This window comes from Anoplophora glabripennis, unplaced genomic scaffold (genome assembly GCF_000390285.2).
Source record: "Anoplophora glabripennis isolate ALB-LARVAE unplaced genomic scaffold, Agla_2.0 scaffold554, whole genome shotgun sequence".
NCBI lineage: Eukaryota > Metazoa > Arthropoda > Insecta > Coleoptera > Cerambycidae > Anoplophora > Anoplophora glabripennis.
The window spans coordinates 205,747-228,223 of record NW_019416637.1 but is presented as its reverse complement, the minus strand read 5'-3'; the positions used below and the strand labels follow the sequence as shown (position 1 = coordinate 228,223).

The 22,477-nt window shown below is 32.7% G+C and overlaps 2 protein-coding genes across 2 annotated transcripts in view; both read left to right on the top strand.

Annotated features, from left to right (window-relative positions):
- Positions 1-6,788: 6,788 nt before the first annotated feature.
- LOC108909811 (fatty acid synthase-like) overlaps positions 6,789-22,477 on the top strand; it is a 42,544-nt gene continuing 26,855 nt past the window's right edge. The window contains exons 1-5 of the mRNA XM_018714239.1: positions 6,789-6,873; positions 12,097-12,206; positions 16,657-16,827; positions 17,552-17,756; positions 18,168-18,371. Of these exons, the coding sequence (XP_018569755.1) occupies positions 12,110-12,206; positions 16,657-16,827; positions 17,552-17,756; positions 18,168-18,371 (677 nt within the window). The 5' untranslated portion in view covers positions 6,789-6,873; positions 12,097-12,109. The remainder of the gene's footprint in view (positions 6,874-12,096; positions 12,207-16,656; positions 16,828-17,551; positions 17,757-18,167; positions 18,372-22,477) is intronic.
- Positions 21,280-21,932, top strand: LOC108909821. Its single transcript, XM_018714249.1, has 2 exons — positions 21,280-21,365; positions 21,447-21,932. The coding sequence occupies exons 1-2, from the start codon at positions 21,331-21,333 to the stop codon at positions 21,889-21,891; spliced, it is 480 nt and encodes a 159-aa protein (XP_018569765.1). The 5' UTR covers positions 21,280-21,330; the 3' UTR covers positions 21,892-21,932.

Below are 22,477 nucleotides of genomic sequence, written 5' to 3'. Positions count from 1 at the left end.
TTAATGAAAAAATAGTCCCTACTAAAAAATGTCATTCCCCAAATTTTATCACTCAACCTATTATGCCAGTGAAGTTACAGGAAAAATAATATAAATATTTGAAAGTTTTAACACCCTGTATAGTAGGCAAAAGTCCTATCAAAACTTTTTATAGGGCAAAGGTTGATTATTTTTATCGGTAGAATACACCATTAAAAACTTATCATTACCACCCTGTATGATATAGCGAGTGTAATCTTTGCTAAATGGAAATACAGTAGTCAAAAAATCGCCATCTGTTTGAAATAAAAGTGGACGTTGTTAAAAAATGTGTTAGGTGGCACCAAGTTAGTTTTTAGGGCAAAATATTCTGAAAGAATATTTAAAAATCAGACGTAAATGTATATCAACGAAATACAAATTAGACTCGCTGCGAAACCTGATCGTTGAGTTAATCAACAGTCGAATTCGACCGAATGGCATTCGTTAATTCGTAAATTCAAATTTGAATGTCACAACAGATAAATAAATAATCTAATTTCGCCTAATTTCCCTCGATTTTGAGGACATTTTTGAAGATGACGAAGAGGAGTTAATTCAATTTATTAATGATCATCGAGTGTATACAGTCCGAGATTGACGAAATAATCTTGCTATTAAGATTAGTAGGTATTTATAAGAAATTAGATTGAGGTTAGAAATCTCCATCATCTACATCAGTATAACCAATCGAAAGTTCAAACGACACATTGTACCCCTTTAACGATTCACAGTACGTGTTACTTCTTATCTCGCCTAGCATAGCTTTGATCCGAGTCTCCGTTAAATATTCACCTTTTCGCTGCTTGAACCAGTCCTCGACCTTTCTGTAGATTTCATGGTAAAACGTCTTGTAGCACAAATTTGAATTGTGCAAGCGAGGCAATAATAACTGTACTATAATTTTGTGCAGTTCCCCTCCGCTTGGGTAACTTAGGAAAAATTGTAAATTGTCCAAAAACACCTTCAAGTTCTCATCAGATAACACTCCCTTGTCAACACCTTTGCCTTATAAATTTTTATCAAAGTAAATCTCTGCACTGGCTTTCAAGTCGTGCAAAATTTTGTAGTTGATCGTGAAAAAGGAGGAGTTATCGCGTACATAATGTAACATAATCTCCAAACTGGCACTGTGGAAGGCAAGTATTCCCTCCAATCCTTTTCTGTCGACACCCGTGTTGGTGCAAATGATAATATCTTTTACCTTAAACCTGCTCTTAACTTCAAAATGCGAGAAGAAGTATTTCGGTAAGCTGGAGTCGGAATAGTTGCTGTTGTACGAAAGCAGCAATTCTCTAGTGATTTTCTGTTTGTGTTTGTGTTTGGCTTGAATCAATATGGTGGTTCCGTCCGACAGTTTCCTTTGCTTTTCTTTTAACCTTATACAGAGTATCTGGTAAGTATATGGCATGCTCTCGGGAGTGTACAAGGGAGGTCAAAATAACCCTAGTTTGTCATGAAAAAATCCTAAAGTGATCCGAGCGTGGCAGGCTGTGACATTTCAGGGCAACCGAAGATTGCCCAGGTCTCGGAGAGTTCCCGTTAGAGAGGCGATCGAACGTCGACTTCGCTCACCGGCCAACCACTATCCCAGGACAAGAACAACCTGCAAGTAAATAGGAGCATTCAAGGTTCAACTCCCAAGAAAAATTGAAAACGTACATCGTACTATAGACAGGGGTGTGCTAGGACGTACTAAATGACGTCATAATGGTTTCTTGATAACGTGCCAATTTAAACTGTTATATAATTTTAAACATCTTAAAATTAATTTTTAAATTAAATTTTCATGCAAGTCGCCTACTGCAGGATGATTAAATATCTAATTACCAAAATATGTGCAAATAACAATAAAATTGCAATAAAAAAGGACACAAGTAAAAACAAAGCTATGAAATTGTTTAAACAAAATACAGTTAACAAATTTAAAAACAAGGCAAAATAACAAAATGCGTGTACATAAATAACAAAATAATATAAAAATAAAATACAAACAGTTAACGTTAACAAAAATATGTACAATTACCTGTCTATAAAAGACAGCATGAATATAAATAGACCAGGAAGATTAGCGAAAAAAAAGAGAATCTCGAAAAAATTCCTATCCGCGATATTATTGTAAAATTGTCTAAAGAATCATAATACAAGACATCTCTCATCTTGTGAGTCAAAACATTTTAATAGCTAACATTTATATTTAAACAAATAAGTGAGGAAAACAGTTTTTTCACTTTGCAGGGAAAACCATCAATTTTAGCGAAAAGTGACACACAGATACGTGTAGGGAATAAAATTATCTACAAAATGAGACTTGTTAAATTAAAATCGGTTAATAAACAAAAAAGTTATTGCAAAAAAACAAGAAAAGTGCCCATTTTTTAATTTGTTTATAACTATCGCATTTATTGTTAAAATTTTATAAAACCTATGACAAGTTGAGGGTTTTGTCATACTTTAAAAGTGTGCCAAAAGTGGGCGCTGTAGGTGCAATAGTTTTCGCACAATTCAATTTGTTTATAACGGAGGCACCAAATGTTATGAACTTTAAGCCTCTGTACAGGCGTTAATAATTTTCAACCAAACATGATTCTGAAAGCCTCATTGTAATCTTAAAGACGTAATTAAGCGACCTATTATAAAATATCACCGTTTTTTTGACATTAACATTCTCAGATTGTGCATTAAAAAACCGTGCGTTTTTCGCTTATAAACAATTTGAATAAAATTGTTGCTATTTTTGCTACTTCACCGAAAATGGATTCAACGGATAGCTGGCAAAAAAATACAGTTTTTATTTTAAAAAAACACCCTCTACGACCAACAGGAGCCAAGATCAGGCATTTTTTTTTTAAATCGTAGCGCAATTGTTTATAAACATTAAGACTTGAATTTTTCGCAAAATAAAGTTTACGACGTAAACTACGATTTTCCGTGAATTGACCTGTTTATTTTTTTTAAATCTGAAAGCAACGAATATAAGGGGGGGAAGTAGGTAGGTGTGGATAACCCTATTAACTGTGCAGTGTTTTTACTCTAAAGACTACTACTACTACTATTACTACTAATACAAACTAAACAAATACGCTGTTATATCTAGCGAAATTTTTTTCTTTGCCTACACAGATTTGACAGGAGACGACAAAGCAAAAATAGTGTTCAAATAAAGTTTCTCCTAACTCCAGCCCAACTATTCGTCGACTCCACCAAACACAGTGTGTCGCGAATGCCACCACCGAGTCGGTGCACAGTAGATGTGGTTTGCCTTGAAATTCAACCAAGTTTCGAAGTGTTCCGCGCAACAATTTTTCGCCTGTTTCCCCAAATCCCTTTATTCAGAGCATAGAGGTGTTGTTTACGTTTTTCTATAACCTGTGACGTTTTTTGTACGAATGATTTGCATACGGAGTGTTCCACAATTAGCTTGTCTTACCTTACCATCTATATCTATCTATATTTCATATAAAGCTCGGAAAATATACCTATATCTACTTCAATATACTTGTTCATAAAAAGGTGGAAATCAATTACAAATAAGATTCAACATAGCGTTGGGCAAAAGTAACGTAAGATTTTTGCATTTTTCGAACCAAAATGTATCAAATTCATCATAAATGTACCCTAATTTTTGTTGCTAAACTTGTAAACTTTTTTCGTTTTTTTTTTTTCGTTAATTATTTGCATTTGTTTCGTTTCCAAGTACAATTTCTTTATGAAAAATGACATTTTCTCGCAATATCTCGCTTGTTATTTGAGATAGACCTATCAAACCTTACATCACTGTATTCGCAAGAGAAAGCTTTAACCGAGTATGAAAAAATATACAGGGTGTTCCATAAGAAAACACATATTTATTGGCCGTTCAGCTTTTCTGGCTCACCTTGTGTACAACTGAATCATCTTAAAAGATGCCCCTACCGAGAATAAAATCGACCTGTCTCGGCTTTTCTTAAAAATCACTCGGTATAAAAGTTATGAATTTTGTTCCAAACTTGTATTTTCCTTAGTACGTAGTTTTATCAAGTGCAGAGCAGAAATTCAGTTTTAGGAAAAAATGTTGCTCTTGTCTTCTTTACTCTCGCTTTTGACGAAATAAATTCGTTGATAAATTAATACAAAAAAATGTATGACGCAACGTTTCTCTCCTCATATACAATAAGCGATCATACATTATTTAAAACATATTTATTATTCGTAAAAGTCTAACCTATTCAAATGCAATTCGCGAGTGTACCGTTAAAAGATTCAAACAATTTTAAACTAGGTATAGTATTTAAATCCGTATGTTGACAATATTCATTGTAATACAGGAGGTCTCCGCTAAAAAAATATTTATTTAAATTAGAGATCAGGGTTAGGTTAGGAAATAATGACCACAACTACCAGTTCGGTACTGGGCATAGGGCGGTTTAACTAACAATGAAACAAAATGTACTTTTAATTGCAAATATGAAAAAAATGCTTGTTCACAAGCTTAAAAAAATGTGTAATTATTTTTTTACTCTGTGATGCTGTTCTAGTTTCTAACAAGCAATAAAAGTGTGAAGTCACTAACAATTATTAAATTCGATTCAAAACAAAAGTCTATTTGTCGCTATGGCGTTGAACAAACAAAGTAAGAATAGAACTAAATCACGGTGTGAACCCTTTGGTTACCTACAAACATTAACCTTGAGTTGCCCAATGGCATTGCAGCATTTCTGAGGCGGTAATACGTCATCGGTATTATAATTTGATTTCCATAACTTAACTCAATATTAGTTAATTGAATTATTAATCATTTTAATCAACATCTTGATCACATATAATGGAACCTTGACATAAGAAAATGTCTATAAAACTTGTGCATCGTTGGTTATATAGGGTCCAAGATTATTAGGGAGTCTTAAATGTAAGCATACACCATTGTAGAGTCTCTCAATTCTACTCTCTGCACCACATCTGTACACATTCATGTTGAATCGGAAAGAGAAAGGAAGACGCACGTACAAAATTTCTTGATTCAAGTGTACAACATTTGATTTTAAGGTATCGCACGCAAGAAAATATTTTCCCCTTACAAGAAAATTATTTATTTAAATACTTTAAATTTCTACCCAGAAATATAATTTAAGCATTTAAAATAAATATTTGATACTTACGGTTAAGCGAATTGTATTCTAAATTTTATGATTTACATGGATTTTATACAAACATGTTTTGTATTATATATTAATGTATCATTTGTTTAATACAAACTTGAATAGAAATGTTGTCAAGTGATTGTATATACTTATTTTAAGAATATATTTGGATATGAATATTATGAATGAAGTTAACCAACCAGACATAGGTCGGTTTGGGACCTCATCATTATGTTGTTAGAATGATTCAGATGCTTTAGTGTCGTTACTCACAACGAGATGTGTACACACAGAGCATAAGTGCTGGCTCCATCTATCGTGCTACTTCCCACCTACTCCATTCTGTGACCTACAATTTTCTTTCAAGAAAACATAAGTTTGATTATAATATGCTGCAACAATTGAATCGGCGAGTTCAAAACCGCGAAGCGCTTAAAAATTCTTAATATCTCAGCTTCTAGAGGACCGATTTTGATGATTTTTTTTAAATCGATGTCTCGCGATTTAAAAAATACAATTAGCATATTTTAAAATGCCTATCGATAATAATTATTGGTCTTTCGACAGTCCGATAATTATTTATCTTTAAACATTATTTTTTATTGTATCAAAGGTAAGTGCGTAAACTTATATACTGTTTATCAAAGATCAAAAGCAAATTTGTCTATTCTGAAATTGTTTAAACAACAATTATTTTCAAAATATGTCGAATTAATTAATTATTAATTTAATAATTATTTCCTTTGTGATTAAAGTATAAGTCAAATATTATTTATTGTTTAAAATATAAGCAAATGAGAAATTAACTCCATATATTACAAAAACACAAAATTATAGTACAAAAATTCGACCAATGCTTAAACAAGCGCCAGAGCTCTCCTAATTGACGGATTCGAATTTTTCAAAAAAAGTTTGAAAGCTTGAGAGCCCTTCTATATGTGATTAAATTTTCAAGTATCTAAGGGCCTTGGTTTTTGCTGTGCAAAATTTTGAAAATTTGCAATGTTTTTTTCAAAATCTGGATTGCAAAATTATTATGCAAAATGTATAGAACCGATTTTGATGAAATTAGGCTACATAACATGAAATTTTCTTGAGCTTGAAGATCCTATACTCAATTTAAAGACCCCAAAAAAAATCCTTAAAAAGTAATTAACCCCATTTTTGGCGATTTTTACAATAATAATCATAATTCATTCGATTTGTAACTAGTCATATTTTGTAAAATTTAATTATAAACATTTTTTTCCTCTCCCATTTTCGCCTAAAATCAACTCTTGAAAAGATACGTAAAAAAATGACATTTTTCGAATTTTTTTAAACATATTATTGTGCCGCCAAAAGTTAAGCCCACGTTTTTTTTATAGAAAAAAATTTCATTTCTAGCGATATTTTAAAGCCAAAAAGCCAAAAATTTCAAACATATACCGTCTGGACTATAATATGGTCTGTTCAAGTGAGTAAAGTGTCATTTTTAGTCCCCCAGAACTTTTAAGAGCTACATATATGATGATGACACCGTTTTGACGAAAGTCAAACATTATTGACACTGACACACGCCACTGCCCATAATAATTACTGATATTGTAATTAAAACCAGGGAGTAAATTGTATGGCTGTGACTGTTTAATGCATTTTGAGTATCAGACTGTGTCGCGTGCACCTAATAAGAATTCAATAGCGAATTTTTTACAATACCAAAAATTCAATAAGTTCGTAGTTGAGCAAAGAACAGGTATGAAAATATTTTATACAGTTTCTGTAATTTAATCTAATATTTGCTAATAAAGAACAAACAAACTTTCTCGAAATTTAGGTTTTTACTTACAATTACTATTTTTTACATAAAAAATGTGGAACCAAAGGTGGTCTTTAAGTACGTTTCGATAATAAAGGAGGTGACTCATCAGTTAATTAAAAACAGTTCTTACGAATATACATTCTAAGCGGTCTAGCGACCGGGCTACAGGGTGTTAAATTAAACAGAATTAATTAATATGAACCGTGAAGTGTTTACTAAATGTAAAACACTATAGGAGGTTGTTTATTTGCCGCCTGGATTTAATAAGTTAATGAAATAAACGCTTGCCACATTTTTATGAAAGTAGTTTTGTTTTAACCAAAAATCTCACTCTGAAAAAGGCAGGCGAAAACAAAATTCACATAACTATAGAGGGTGTTCTAATTCTGTCTTGGTAACTTTCAGAATCGATAGAAAAATAATGTGGGTTTGTTTAAGAAACTATGTCCGGGAAAGATTACGTTTTCGAAATACAAGGCGGCAAATTTCGGCGAATTCAAGGATTACCTTCACAATTTTAGGTGATGTTAAAATGATAATGGTTCTTACACTGAGTACCTACCAATTTTCTATTTTTTTTTATGACACAAAATCGATATTATCGATGTTTCTTAATCTTGTTTCTCTATTTATATTTTTTATTAGTTCTGTTTTTACTCTACTCTCTAAAGTTGTACAGCAGTGAATTATATGCACTTTAAGTGTGCACAAAGCAGGCGCTGTCGGACCATTAGTTTTGGCACAATTGCAATTGAATTTTTTGGTATATTATTTTGCACAGTTTCTGGATGCGTTGGATGTGGTTCGATTGAAAATTTTCAGCCGGATTTGAAAAGTAGAAGTATAATACTGCAAAACGCATATCTAATTTTCCGATAAAATAATGCGAAATAGGTGAAAAATTCCTTCAAACATGCTCAATAACGGCCGACCGGTGGATATACAGGATGTTTGTAAACAAATGCGAAATATTTTAGGGGACGGTTGCCGAAGTTATTTTGTGAAAAAAGTTCATATAAACGTAAGNTCTGGTACTTGGACTGCGACGATCCTTACGAGCCTATCCAGAACGTCGTAGGTCGTCGGGAATGGAAACATGCGTAAAATTCCAACTTTCCGTTTTTTCGCGTGTCCGTTTTCATGGTAGGACCTAGGGGTTTCCTATGTAGGTCTAGCATGCCTTATCTTGTGCTTGGCTGTCGCAGAGACGTATTAATGATCATTTCCAGCCAGGTTGGAAAGATTGGTGAATTTCGAAAACGCTCGAAAAACTTGTATTACGACACTACCAATTTTATATTTTTTTTATGACACAAAATCGATATTATCGATGTTTCTTAATCTTGTTTCTCTATTTATATTTTTTATTAGTTCTGTTTTTACTCTACTCTCTAAAGTTGTACAGCAGTGAATTATATGCACTTTAAGTGTGCACAAAGCAGGCGCTGTCGGACCATTAGTTTTGGCACAATTGCAATTGAATTTTTTGGTATATTATTTTGCAAAGTTTCTGGATGCGTTGGATGTGGTTCGATTTAAAATTTTCAGCCGGATTTGAAAAGTAGAAGTAAAATACTGCAAAACGCATATTCTAATTTTCCGATAAAATAATGCGAAATAGGTGAAAAATTCCTCCAAACATGCTCAATAACGGCCGACCGGTGGATATACAGGATGTTTGTAAACAAATGCTAAATATTTTAGGGGACGGTTGCCGAAGTTATTTTGTGAAAAAAGTTCATATAAACGTAAGTAGCAATATTCGTTTTGAGATACAGTGTTTAAATTTTATTTTTTTTATTATTTTTATTAATTATTTCAAAGAGTTTTAGAGATATTCACTCGAAATCTGAAAAACGCTTTGGAGAGATAAATGTGCATTTGTTGGGCTGATCTGGATATTCCTACTTGCACCAGTGGCGTTCGTGCGAGAATGCCACAACCTCTTTTTAATTAAAAAAAGGTAAGCCACTGACCTTTTCCCGTTTTGATATTTTTTAGAAATCCGCCACCAATTCTGAATGAAATTGGTGTCTTCCATTTTTTTCGTAGGATGCATCGTTTTTGAGGGAAAAAATAAAACATATTTTATTGTAGGTTTTGTTAATCTTTTATTTAATGCAAAAAATGCACATTTATCCCTCCAAAGCGTTTTTCAATTCAATATCTTTAAAACTCTTTGAAATAATAAAAATAAATAAAAAAAATAGAATTTAAACACTCTATCTCGGAAACGAAGCATATGTCGACCTACGTTTATTTGAATTTTTTTTTTCACAAAATAACTTCGGCAACCACACCCTAAAATATTTCGCACGTATTTACAAACACCCTATATAATTATACAATTTTGAATATTGTTAATTATAGTACAGTTTAATATTATTGTAAGTGGTGATATATAAAAAATATAATAAAATATCCTTAACAAGGACACCTAAATATGTATTCATTGGAACAGAAAAGTACGTTTTGTAAGAAAACTTCACGTTTGTTGTAAAGATTTCACGTAAATGTCAAAAAATGCAGGAATAAAGAATGTTCACAGGTTCCACATCATTGTGGTTCCGGGTATTGGTATTATTTATTATGTATCACTACTTACACTAATATTAAACTATATTATAACTAACAATATTCAAAACTATATACCTATGCAAGGTGTTAAACGAAATAAGTACTCAAAATTTGAGAGTGTTTAAAATATGTCGAAGTATGATGAAAATTTTAGTACTTAGAGTGTTTGTCAGTGGCGGCCCCTAAGGGAGATTTGGCCCCTTGAAGGGGTAACTCAGGAAACAGTTTTTATTACATAACTTCAAAACGGTTTAATATTAAATCACGAAATTTTGGGATTGTAATATACAGGGTGTTAAAAAAGAGTGTAAAATATTTAAGGAGGTAATAGTATGAACCAAAATAAGCAGAAAAGTCTCAATAAACATGGGTCCGCAAAGTAACGGTTGCGGAGATATGGAATGTTTTATGTTTTTAGCCCCTTTTTTATTTTGCAAAAACGTTGTGTATTTTCTTATAATAGTTGGTTGATGTTTAGTGAAATAAACAGTACGTATTTGACAGTTGTTCTCAGTGCACAAGTTTTCTTTCGCTATGGCTGGTTACTCTAACGCAGAATTAACAGACATGCATTTCATGTATGGTCGTGCTAATGGGAACGCCACCGAAGCGCGACGTCTTTATGTTGACGCTTATCCAAATCGCCAGATTCCTTCACAACGCATGTTTGGAAGAATTCACCAAAGATTGCGTGATACCGGTTCCTTGAGCAAACAGTGCCATTTATCCGGAAGACCAAGGTCGGTATCCACTCCTAGAGCAGAAGAAGAAATTCTAGCACTGGTAGAGCAGAATCCAGGTACGAGTGTGCGGAGAATATCAGCCGAGGTAGGAATTAGTGGTCCTCTTGTTTGGAGAATCCTTCACGAGCAACTGCTTTATCCATACCATGTGCAACGAGTACAGGCCTTAAATCCAATAAATGATCATCAAGCACGTTTGGTTTTTTGCCGCTGGTTTCTACGTCATGATGCTGAAGACCCTCGTTTTCTTGCAAACATTCTTTTTACTGATGAGGCCGGGTTCACAAGAAATGGAGTGTTTAATTTTCACAATACGCATATTTGGGCCGACGAAAATCCTCATGCTCTAATAGAATCTGGACATCAGGCACGTTTTTCATTAAACATTTGGATGGGTATTGTAGGTGACAGGTTTCTAGGTCCTGTTGTTTTACCAAACCGATTAACAGGCGCTGCTTACCTCAACTTTCTGCAGAACACACTGTATGAGTTTTTGGAAGACATTCCTTTGAATCAGAGGCAACAAATGTGGTTCCAGCATGATGGTGCTCCAGCTCATTTTTCCATGGCCGTTAGAGAGCATTTACACCAAACTTTTCCACATAGATGGGTAGGAAGGGCCGGACCTGTTTTATGGCCTCCAAGATCGCCTGATCTGAACCCTCTAGATTTCTTTGTTTGGGGATATTTGAAGACATTAGTGTATGGTACTCCTGTAAATAGCCTGGAAGAGCTGCAGCTACGGATTAATCAAAAGTGTCAAGAAATCCAAACCAAGGAGGGTGTTTTCGAAAGAGTTCGAATATCGTTGAGACGAAGATGTCGTGCCTGCTTGGAAATGGACGGAGGGCACTTTGAACATCTTCTGTAACTTTGTTTTTTGTTTGTTAAAAGCTTCCTTTGTCGGTTTATTCCTAATAAAATAAAATGTTTGAAAAACGAATAGTGGTCCATATCTCCGCAACCGTTACTTTGCGGACCCATGTTTATTAAGACTTTTCTGCTTATTTTGGTTCATACTATTACCTCCTGAAATATTTTACACTCTTTTTTTAACACCCTGTAGGTGGCAAGGTACATTAAAAAAATATTTATTTTGTACCCAAACCGCTCATTTAATCAAAATTCTACAAGAGGTCCAAAAATTTCCAAATGACAGATATCACCATACATCAATTTTGTAGGAATTGTAAGTTTTATCAAACACTCTGTATAACACCAAAATATGTAGATTGAAAAGTTCACACTCTAAAAATAATCAAAATCAATACGTATTCGAGTTATTTACAAAATTCAAAAAATTTTCACGAACTTTGAGGCCATCTAGCGGAAAAACGAAGCGATTTTAGATATAGATGAATTAGCCTAAATCTGACTATTTTGAGTCCACGAATCTGTGGTCTCCCATTGTACACGTTATTCTGGGACACCCTGTACAAATTGAAACAAATTCAACAATTTAAAAAAAAAATCTCTTCAAATTAAGTCAAACAGTGTTGTTCTGGCAGGTAAAAATCATTTTTCCCCTAAAATTTATTTCCTTGTACCTTAACAATTTTATTTAGAAAAATGCGTTTTAATACAGGAAAAATAACTGTTTTCATGCAAGCAATTTTTTTCTGATATAAACTGAAAGTCCTAACGGGGACCTCCGTTATCAGATACTGTGTCATGATTGTGAACAAAAAAAATAGTAGCGCACAGGGGTGGGGTTCTTTACACTCTCTTTACACTTGGGCTTCTTTAATAAAGAAATAAATGCTATGCCACTGTTCAATGCGGAAATTGTCAAATGTTTAAAGATTTTTTAATAAAAAAGGTTCTTTTTTGATTTTAGTGCTGTTTTGAAAATGAATTCTACTAGTAACATCGGTAAAGAGGATTACAATTTTAGAGAAGGGTACATAATGGCACATCCTGCGCCAGGAGACGAAGTTTTAATAACAGGTATAACCAAATAAAATAAGTGTCTCAAACTCGATAGTATGAACCTGCTGTGAGGATACAAAAAATTTAAATAAAATTTGGGACACGTGGTGTTAAATGGGATGAGATAAGCTCCATTTTCAAGCGAACGTATTATCTTTGGCGTTTGACAGAAACGACTAATGCCGTCGTTGGAAAATAATTGAATGTTCCTTGTTGAAAGTGCATAAACGATAATAGAGAATATTTGATAAACATCACAAAATACTTGTCATTACTCAATACGAACGTCAAACGTATAACTTTTGTGCTTACAGAATGTTTTCTCATTCACAAAAAGTTGATATGTTGCTAATTTACGGCGAGATACAAAAAAATTCAAGAAGAGCTGTAGAGTTGTATCGAAAAAGGTATCCAGAGCGCCTCATTCCTGATCATAGAACGTTTACAAGATTGGAGGCGACCTTGCGACGAAATGAAGATGCATTTTCTGTTCGGAAAAATCAAATAATTGACAGAAGGGTAAGAAACAATGTTAATGCAGCTAGACTGTTACAGTATTTCGAACAAAATCCTCAAAATTCTATACGACAGGCTAGCCGGGAATTGAATTTGGATAAATCAGCAAAATGAATTGGGCTTAATGGAGCTACTCAGTGTCCCGGAAAGTCACCAGATCTAACACCCCTCGATTTTTTTATGGTTTACAAAACACCTTCGCGAGATATTAATCACAAACGCTTGTAATGAGTTAAACGGCGAAATATTAATAAACGTAGCCCACAAAGAAGTCAGGCGAAGATTGAGAATAGATTGTAATATGTATTAGTCCAGTTGGTAGAGGTTCGGCCTGTGTCAAACCTTGATAACCCGGAAATAACTACACACGCCTACTTTAAATGATGAGTACAATAACAGGCTAATTTGCTGACAAAGTATTTTATCGGGAAAAAAGTTATTAACAATTTAATCGTGAAAAATTTTTTTTTAGTAGTTTTCTTTAAATAACTCAGCGGGATGACTTTGTACGAAAAAATGCTTAGGACATGATTTTGTTCGTAATAAAAATAGCTACAAAATGGCGGTGGTCCGATTACGAAATTTGCAATAACAAAGCCGTGAGATTGAAAAAACGGTATAAAACGCCAATTTTTTTAAGTTGCTGTAAAAATGTCAATTATAAACAAAAAGTGATAAAACTTTCGAAAACTATAGTTCAATATATATACAATAATGACGCTAAAGCCGAAAATCAGGAGAGCAAAACTTTTTGTTCTATAAGGTGTTATACATTCATCGGCATCTGAAACTCGAAACTTTGCCAAATTTGTTCGAAGCTTTGCTGACACTTGAAATTTGGTACACACATAGTGTAAATATGCAGAAACCAAAAGCAATTTGCAAAATTCAAGTATCTTCATTTTTGCAGTTTTGGTAAGGTTTTATACGTCACCCTAGTTTTATACGTCACCGTTTTTTTAATTTTTGGACGTATATTTATGTATATTTATAAAATATTCCATTACGGTAGATTAGCCAGCATAATTACCTACAATTTAAAAAAATATATATTTTCATCGTTTAGATCCTAAGCTACTTAACATTTTGCGCCTGTTAGCCGTAGTCGTACATTATTCAACATATTAACATAAAACAAAATCGTACGTGTGGGGTAAACCTTTAACTTTAAGTAAACAATTGTTTAAATTTACTGTTGCATATTTCTAATAGTATACAAGCGCCGAAGAGCGGAGCTCGCGCTCGAAAATGAAAAGTTAAAGGTTTACCCCACACGTACGATTTTGTTTTATGTTAATATGTTGAATAATGTACGACTACGGCTAACAGGCGCAAAATGTTAAGTAGCTTAGGATCTAAACGATGAAAATATATATTTTTTTAAATTGTAGGTAATTATGCTGGCTAATCTACCGTAATGGAATATTTTATAAATATACATAAATATACGTCCAAAAATTAAAAAAACGGTGACGTATAAAACTAGGGTGACGTATAAAACCTTACCAAAACTGCAAAAATGAAGATACTTGAATTTTGCAAATTGCTTTTGGTTTCTGCATATTTACACTATGTGTGTACCAAATTTCAAGTGTCAGCAAAGCTTCGAACAAATTTGGCAAAGTTTCGAGTTTCAGATGCCGATGAATGTATAACACCTTATAGAACAAAAAGTTTTGCTCTCCTGATTTTCGGCTTTAGCGTCATTATTGTATATATATTGAACTATAGTTTTCGAAAGTTTTATCACTTTTTGTTTATAATTGACATTTTTACAGCAACTTAAAAAAATTGGCGTTTTATACCGTTTTTTCAATCTCACGGCTTTGTTATTGCAAATTTCGTAATCGGACCACCGCCATTTTGTAGCTATTTTTATTACGAACAAAATCATGTCCTAAGCATTTTTTCGTACAAAATCATCCCGCTGAGTTATTTAAAGAAAACTACTAAAAAAAATTTTTTTCACGATTAAATTATTAATAACTTTTTTTCCTGATAAAATACTTTGTCAGCAAATTAGCCAGTTATTGTACTCATCATTTAAAGTAGACCTGTGTAGTTATTTCCGGGTTATCAAGGTTTGACACACGCCGAACCTCTACCAACTGGACTATATGTTGATATGTTGAATAATGTGCGACTACGGCTAACAGGCGCAAAGTGCTAAGTAGCTTAGGACCTAAACGATGAAAATATATATTTATTTAATTGTAGGTAATTCTGTTGGTTGTTAATCTACCGTGATGGAATATTTTATAAATATACATATATATTTTTCCAAAAATTAAAAAAAACGGTGACGCATAAAACTAGGGTGACGTATAAAACCTTACCAAAGCTGCAAAAATTAAGATAATTGACTTTTGCAAATTGCTTTTGATTTCTGCATATTTACACTATGTGTATACCAAATTTCAAGTGTCAGCAAAACTTCAAACAAATTTGGCAAAGTTTCAAGTTTCAGATGCCGATGAATGTATAACACCTTATAGAAAAAAAAGTTTTGCTCTCATGATTTTCGGCTTTAGCGTCATTATTGTATATATGTTGAACTATAGTTTTCGAAAGTTTTATAACTTTTTGTTTATAACTAACATTTTTACAGCAACTTTAACAAATTGACGTTTTATACTGTTTTTCAATCTCACGGCTTTGTTATTGCAAATTTCGTAATCGGTCCACCGCCATTTTGTAGCTATTTTTATTACGAAGAAAATCATGTCCTAAGCATTTTTTCGTACAAAGTCATCCCGCTGAGTTATTTAAAGAAAACAACCAAAAAAAAATTTTTTTCACGATTAAATTGTTAATAACTCTTTTTCCTGATAAAATACTTTGTCAGCAAATTAGCCTGTTATTGTAATCATCATTTAAAGTATTCCTGTGTAGTTATTTCCAAGTTATCAAGAAAATGTCACCAACAGTAACTTCTCGGCCTCTGCCGACTGGACTATATGTAGTATGAAAGCGCTTGCCTCAGTTTTTAAGTTTAGTTATTGTTATCATGACCTTTTGTTTTAACTGTATTAAAGAATTATGGAGTTTAATCCTTTTATTTATTCTTAATGACATTTTTTTGCACTTTAAACAACGAACATTCAATTATTTTCCAACGACTACTTGATTCTTCCACCGTTAATGCGATTTTTTGGTGGTATTTCTTTTGAGACTCTTTAGGACGATATTGCTTATAACTTTTAAACGGGAAGTAATACAGAAAAATTTCTCTGAAGTTTATTAAAAAAAGAGAGCTTTTTAACAGGAAAAAAAATTGGGCATGTTTCTGGAAAAATATAATTGATGACGTCATTAGTCGTTTCTGTCAAATACCAAAAATAATACTTTCGATTGAAAATGCAGCTTACCTCATTTAACACCGTGCCCCAAATTTTATTTAAATTTTTTTGTATCCTCGCAGTAGGCTCATACTATTGATTGTGAGACACCCCGTACATATTATCACGTAGGCTTTCAAATGAATGAGTAGGAGCATATATTGACTAGCTACCTCTAACAAAAATGCAAGATTTAACGCCATTGATTTTTTCGAACGTGTGATTTGATGATGATTTGTATTTAAAATAGCATTACTTGCAAAAAAGTCTCATGGACTTTTTTCAGAAACGAGAAGTTCTAGAGTTATTTTACATTTTGTGGAGTCTGTTATCCTTAAGGAAAATTAAAAAAGGTGATAAATGATTTTTTCAACAAAATGGACATCTTTTTTCTTGGAAATACCACAAAATGTTATAGGAAGTGATCGAATTTTCATAATATTCCATGGCATCGGATTTCTGAGGTTTTTCGTATTGTCTGAAATAATATTTATTCATTTTATTTTTATCAAGACACAACAATAATAGAAGGAAAGATCGAAATATTTTTAGTATTTGATATCAAGACCAGTTTTTTGCTGAAGCTGTATACATTTACACGACTTTTTTTCTAGGAATATCTGGGACGTTTGCAAATTCAAAGAATGTCCAAGAATTTGGAGACAACTTATTTAATAAAATTAATATGGTGGCCCCCAATATGAGATGGGATTTTGATCACCCCGAAATGCCCCCTAATTCGGGACATGTAGCGGATGTCAATAAATACGATTCCGGTTTTTTTGGTGAGCAGACATTTATCATTAGTCATATTGTTCAAAATATTTCATCATTCATTGAATTATTAATGAACACGAGAAAACTGGAATACTGTCTAGTCAGATAAAGATGTAGAAGATTCGTATGCGACAATTTTACATACTGCTATAAAAATTTTTTGGAAAATCGCCCATGTTTTGAATCCATTGACACCAGAAATTGCACATAGCGCCGAGAAAATTTAAATTTTCACTCATATTTCGATGTAAAAAATAACCATACTTATTGATTAAATTAAAGACAATTCAAGTAATGACAGAAATGGTACCATTGAAGGTGACATTTCCAAAGTTATATTTTTTGTTAAAATTGTTAAAAAATTAGCTAAACAAATTGCATCTCCTAATATTCTACTTCTCTAGTTTTACGGATACAAGAAGTTAAAATTAACAGAAATATAAGTAAAGGATTGGAAATAGAAAGAGGTGTTCCACAAGGTTCTGCTCTAGGACCTACATACTTTTTAATATTCATTAATGAAATAGCAAATGTATGTTGTTAATAGAAATAATAGCAGACCACACGTTCCCCCGCACAAATCTTTGATTTCTAAACAAATATTTGCAGTCAAACAAATACATTGAGAGAGACCATCATATTTCTTTCAAAAATAGTTCCGCTGTGTTTGTTTTATGTATTATTGCCTCCGTTATTCTTTTTGTTAATATTTTTTATTTCATTTCCGTTTAGGAGTGCACGAACGGCAGAGCCAATCGTTGAATCCGTTGATGCGACTATTACACGAGAAAACTGTCGAAGCCATCTTGGATGCAGGTCTGCATCCAACAGACTTGGAGAATACGAAAACGGGAGTGTTTGTGGCTATCAGTATGAGCGAGAATGACAAACCCTGGCTTTTCGATATGTTGACGAGTCATACGTATGCTGTCACCGGGTAAGCGTTCACATTTTCAGAGTTTTTGTGCTACGAGGGTCAACCAGAGTCTAGTCTTGCTTAAAAAAAATACTGCTGTATGAATTACATCCACATCTTTTTGTAGATTCACACTTAATTATGAGAAAAAAAGTTTTTGTGAACATACATTTCAATCAAAAAAGTATCCGGAATTTGTCATTTAAAAATTCAGTTTTATCAAAAGCTCAAACATACGAATGGTACAAATTATTCAAACATGGTCGAGAAGTCGATCTGGCAACTTCAAACCCCGATATTTCAAGGACTATTGGAAATTCGGGAAAAGTGAATAGAATGATTTTTGCTTAAAATTAGTCATAGAAATCGTATACGCACTATCTCGGATCAGAGTCTTACTGACAAATGACCTTCGAGACTGTTCCATTGCAGGTCAGAAAGATCCATGGCAGCCCATCGGTTGAGCTATTTCTTAAAGCTGAAAGGACCATCATACACTTTAGACACCGCTTGCAGTAGTTCCTTGTACGCTCTGGAGCAGGCATACAGAGCTATGCGATTGGGGGATATCGAAAATGCAATTGTTTGCGGCACACATTTGTGCCTGCACCCTTTAACAACCATAATGTCAGCAAGGTGAGTCGTCACACAATTCACAGTAGCTTTGCTCCTATCAATTTTTAACAGTTTCTAACAGTCAGACGCATGCGCGTTTTTATCTACCATCCTGTCGTATCATAACAGGTGTAAGGTCAACTAACAGCAGCAGTTTTTCAGAGGCGGCAATACGACATTTTAGCTGAACAGCGGAGGTTAAATCTCTGTTGCTCTTCGTAAGCTTTCGGAACAGGATCGGATTCTGCTTAAATATGAACTGTTCATGGTTCAATTTTGTGCAGTTTTGGATTAATTTAATATATCTAGCACCAACTGCCTGTCGACTTTTAAAAAAATAGTAACATACAATTTTTGCAAAAATTTGAAACGAGAATATTTCATTTCAATAGGATTATTTTTATTTTGCAAGTTTTCTAAAACGAGAAAATTAATTATTTTAAAACATAAATTAATTTTATTTACAGTAAGTAATAGGTATCTACATATCAACATTAGATAATATCTAATAGAGTATGTAGGCCAATCATTATAGCTTTTTTTCGGGAAAAAAATACTATTAGAAGTTTCTCTGCGGAATATTGTTCAGAAACGTGTTATAAACAAAATATCAAAAAATCAACTCGAGACTAGTTGGGAAACTTTGTTAAAACAATGGTCAAAATTATGGAAAGTAGTTTTTCGACTGGCGTAAAAAAACTGTTATTCATAGAGAAAATTTATTTATACAAAAAAGGTAGGTATTAAATAAATCTGTAAAATAAGTCCGATTGAATTTCGATTATTTGTTTATGCGCAAGAGCTCAAAAATGGTCGAAATTGTCCGCTTTTTTCAATTGCTAATAATTAATGCAATTGTCATCGCAGACACTTGTAATTCAGGATTTCTGAGCTTTTTGCAACCTTAATAAGTGGTAAAAATTTCAGCCCGAAAGCTTCATTAGTTTGGCATTGGCGGAATTTGTTATCTAAGAAGATGCTATTTTCAATTCATTTTTCCCAAGCTCACAGGCGTTGTAGGGTTTCGATCATTAGTTGTTTTTGTACCTAAATAGTTGTATTGACATATGCATTTACTGATAATTTTATTTTTCAAATTTAATTTGTTTAAAAATGACTTTGAAAAAATGTTAATATTTATTACACCGTTAAGCGCGCATGCTAAGCCTCGCCTTCCCCACTCGTTCGCTAGACCAAGTAATAGAACGCATCGCCGCTATCTTCTTTTTCGAAATTAAATAGTTGAATTCACCTTAATGTTAATGTAGGACATGAAAATATAACTATTAATGTATACTCTCTCCAAATTTCGGCTCTTAATATTAATAATTTAGGTCACTGCGATTAAATAAATAAAAAAAATTATCTCAGCTTCTAATCAACTTACAACAACGATTTTTTTTTTAAATTCGAAGAAAACTAAAGTAAAGAGGATACTATTTTATTTTATAATAATTACCTATCTCAACAATTTAATAAATATTAACATTTTTCCAGTCAATTTTAAACAAATTAAATTTGAAAAACTAAATTCTCAGTAAATGCCTATGTCAATACAACTATTTAGATACAAAAACAACTAATGATCAAAACCCTACAACGCCTGTGAGCTTTGGAAAAATGAATTGAAAATAGCATCTTCTTAGATAACAAATTCCGCCAACGCCAAACCAATGAAGCTTTCGGGCTGAAATTTTTACCACTTATTACGGGTGTAAAAAGGCTCAAAAATCCTGAATTACAAGTGTCTGCGATGAAAATTGTATTAATTATTAGCAATTGAAAAAACGGCAATTTTCGACCATTTTTGAGCTCTTGTGCTTAAACAAATTATCGGAATTTAATCGGACTTTTTTCATTTTATAGGCTTATTTAATAGCTACCTTTTTTGTATAAACTTTTTTTCGCTATGATTAATAGCTTTTTTACGTGAGTCAAAAAACCACTTTTCCATAACTTTGACCTCTGTTAAAACAAAGTTTCCCAACTAGCCTTGAGTTGATTTTTTGATATTTTATTTATAACAGGTTTCCGAACAATATTCCGCAGAGGTACTTCTAATAGTATTTTTTTCCCGAAACAGGCTCTTTAATGTCTATAATGACTGGGCTAATGTAAGAAAATCATTTTTCTAATGTTCGTTTACATCGACATAAAAAAATATGATGACATTAAAATAACACGTCGCTAAGCCATACAAAAGCAATCTTGTTTATTAAATTATTTTATCCAGTCACCTTATAATCGGACTTTTAGGCCCGGTTGCACAGACTTTCCATAAATTCGACACTTTGTTAAGTGTTGTTTATTATTAACTGGACCTTAGAATTAATTTTTGTTGCACCACTTAGTAATTGACTTCCCTTAACAAAGTGAATCGAAACATTTTAAGAACTACTGAACTTGTTCTACAGCTATCTTCTTCTTATTAATTTTTACTTAAAAGTGAGGTTATATCGTTATCGTTTTGTATCAACAAGTGCATTATTTTGATTTTTTGTGTTTATGCTTTGCTTTAATTACTTTATTATGGGCGATCAAGATCAAAGAAAAAAAACTCGTTCGGCAAATTATACGCACCAAGAAAAAAATTTACTATTAAATATTATGTTAGAATATAAAAGTGTTATCGAGTCTAAAAAGTCCGATGCGGTTACCTAGAGAGATAAAGAGGAGGCATGGAAAAAAATAACTGATATTTTTAATACTCAGTCTCGTACAGGAATATTTCGACATACAGCGTCACTCAAAAAAGCATATGAAAATATAAAGAAGTGTACAAGAAAGTTGCTGATGAAAAGGCATCTCTAATTAGGTGGAGGAAGATGTGAAGTCAACACTAATCCAAACCTGGATTTGGCTTTGGAAATAATAAATCAGAAAACTGTATATGGCTTGAATAATAAGTATAGCGATGTAGAAGAATTGGATCAAGTCGACTGTGACAATGTGCAGGAAAACGTATATATGGAAGAAATAGATGATGACACAGCCATACTTCTGCAAGTTGTTGAGGTAATACACACACTTCATATTTAAAAAGAATCGTTCGAGGAATTGTTATTGTTTATCTGAGTAAAACTTATTTTATTTCAGGATGATGAGGATAATACCGAAAATAATAAAACGGACTGGGGTAACTATAAACCAGAAGATTTTAAGAAACCTTTACATCCAAAACTATTACCAAAGCAAAAAAAATGAATCATCATCAAGGAAGGTGCCTTTAAATGAAACTACAGCTACTGATGATAATTTATTTTCAACAGCACATTGGACTAGTAGAAATAGACCTGTTATTTCTACTTTAGCTTCTTCAGAGTTATCAAAAAAATACAATAAGCTTGCCGAACTGAAAATTGAATTGGTACAAGTAGAATTGGATAGACTTAAAGCTGAACAGGAAATTAAAAAAGAAAGAGATTTAGTAGAATTTGAATTGAGAAGGAAATTTTTAGAACTAGACTTGAAAATTAAACACATATTTTTAGAAAAAATGGGGTCAGAAGTGAACCCATTCAGTTTTAATTTCAATTCTTAACTTTGTTCTATTCTTCTGATAAGTTGAGTGGTAGACTTATAACTTGAGGTATGTTTATATGTTTTTTAGAAGTATATTTTTGTCAAACTTGTATTAAAATGATGTTTCTCTTGTATGTGTATCACAATTTGTCTTAAAAGAACTATTTTTGTATGATAAAGTTTTATACCAACCTTATGTATTTTTGTCCTTTACCTTTTATACCTACCTTATGTATTTTATTAGCAGAAAAGGATGATTTACTGTGAATTAAAAAAATATTGGTATTTTATTGCAAATTTTTAATCAAATTCTGTCTAACTTGAGGTCCTAACAGTTGGTTTGGATTTAAAATAGGTACCACTGGTATATCCCCATTTCTTAAAAGCACTTGAAATTTATGTTCATCCACTTCAGCTGGAAGTGGTGGCTCTGCCTCCTCCATTTTTTTTTAGCTATATTGTACAACACAGCCGTCGCAACAATGATGGTTAAAATATTATCTAGCTTCAGATGACATCCATACGCTAATATTGGAAACCTCCGTTTCCAGATTCCAAATAATTTCTCAACTGCTCCTCTCGTACGTATGTGCGATTCATTATAA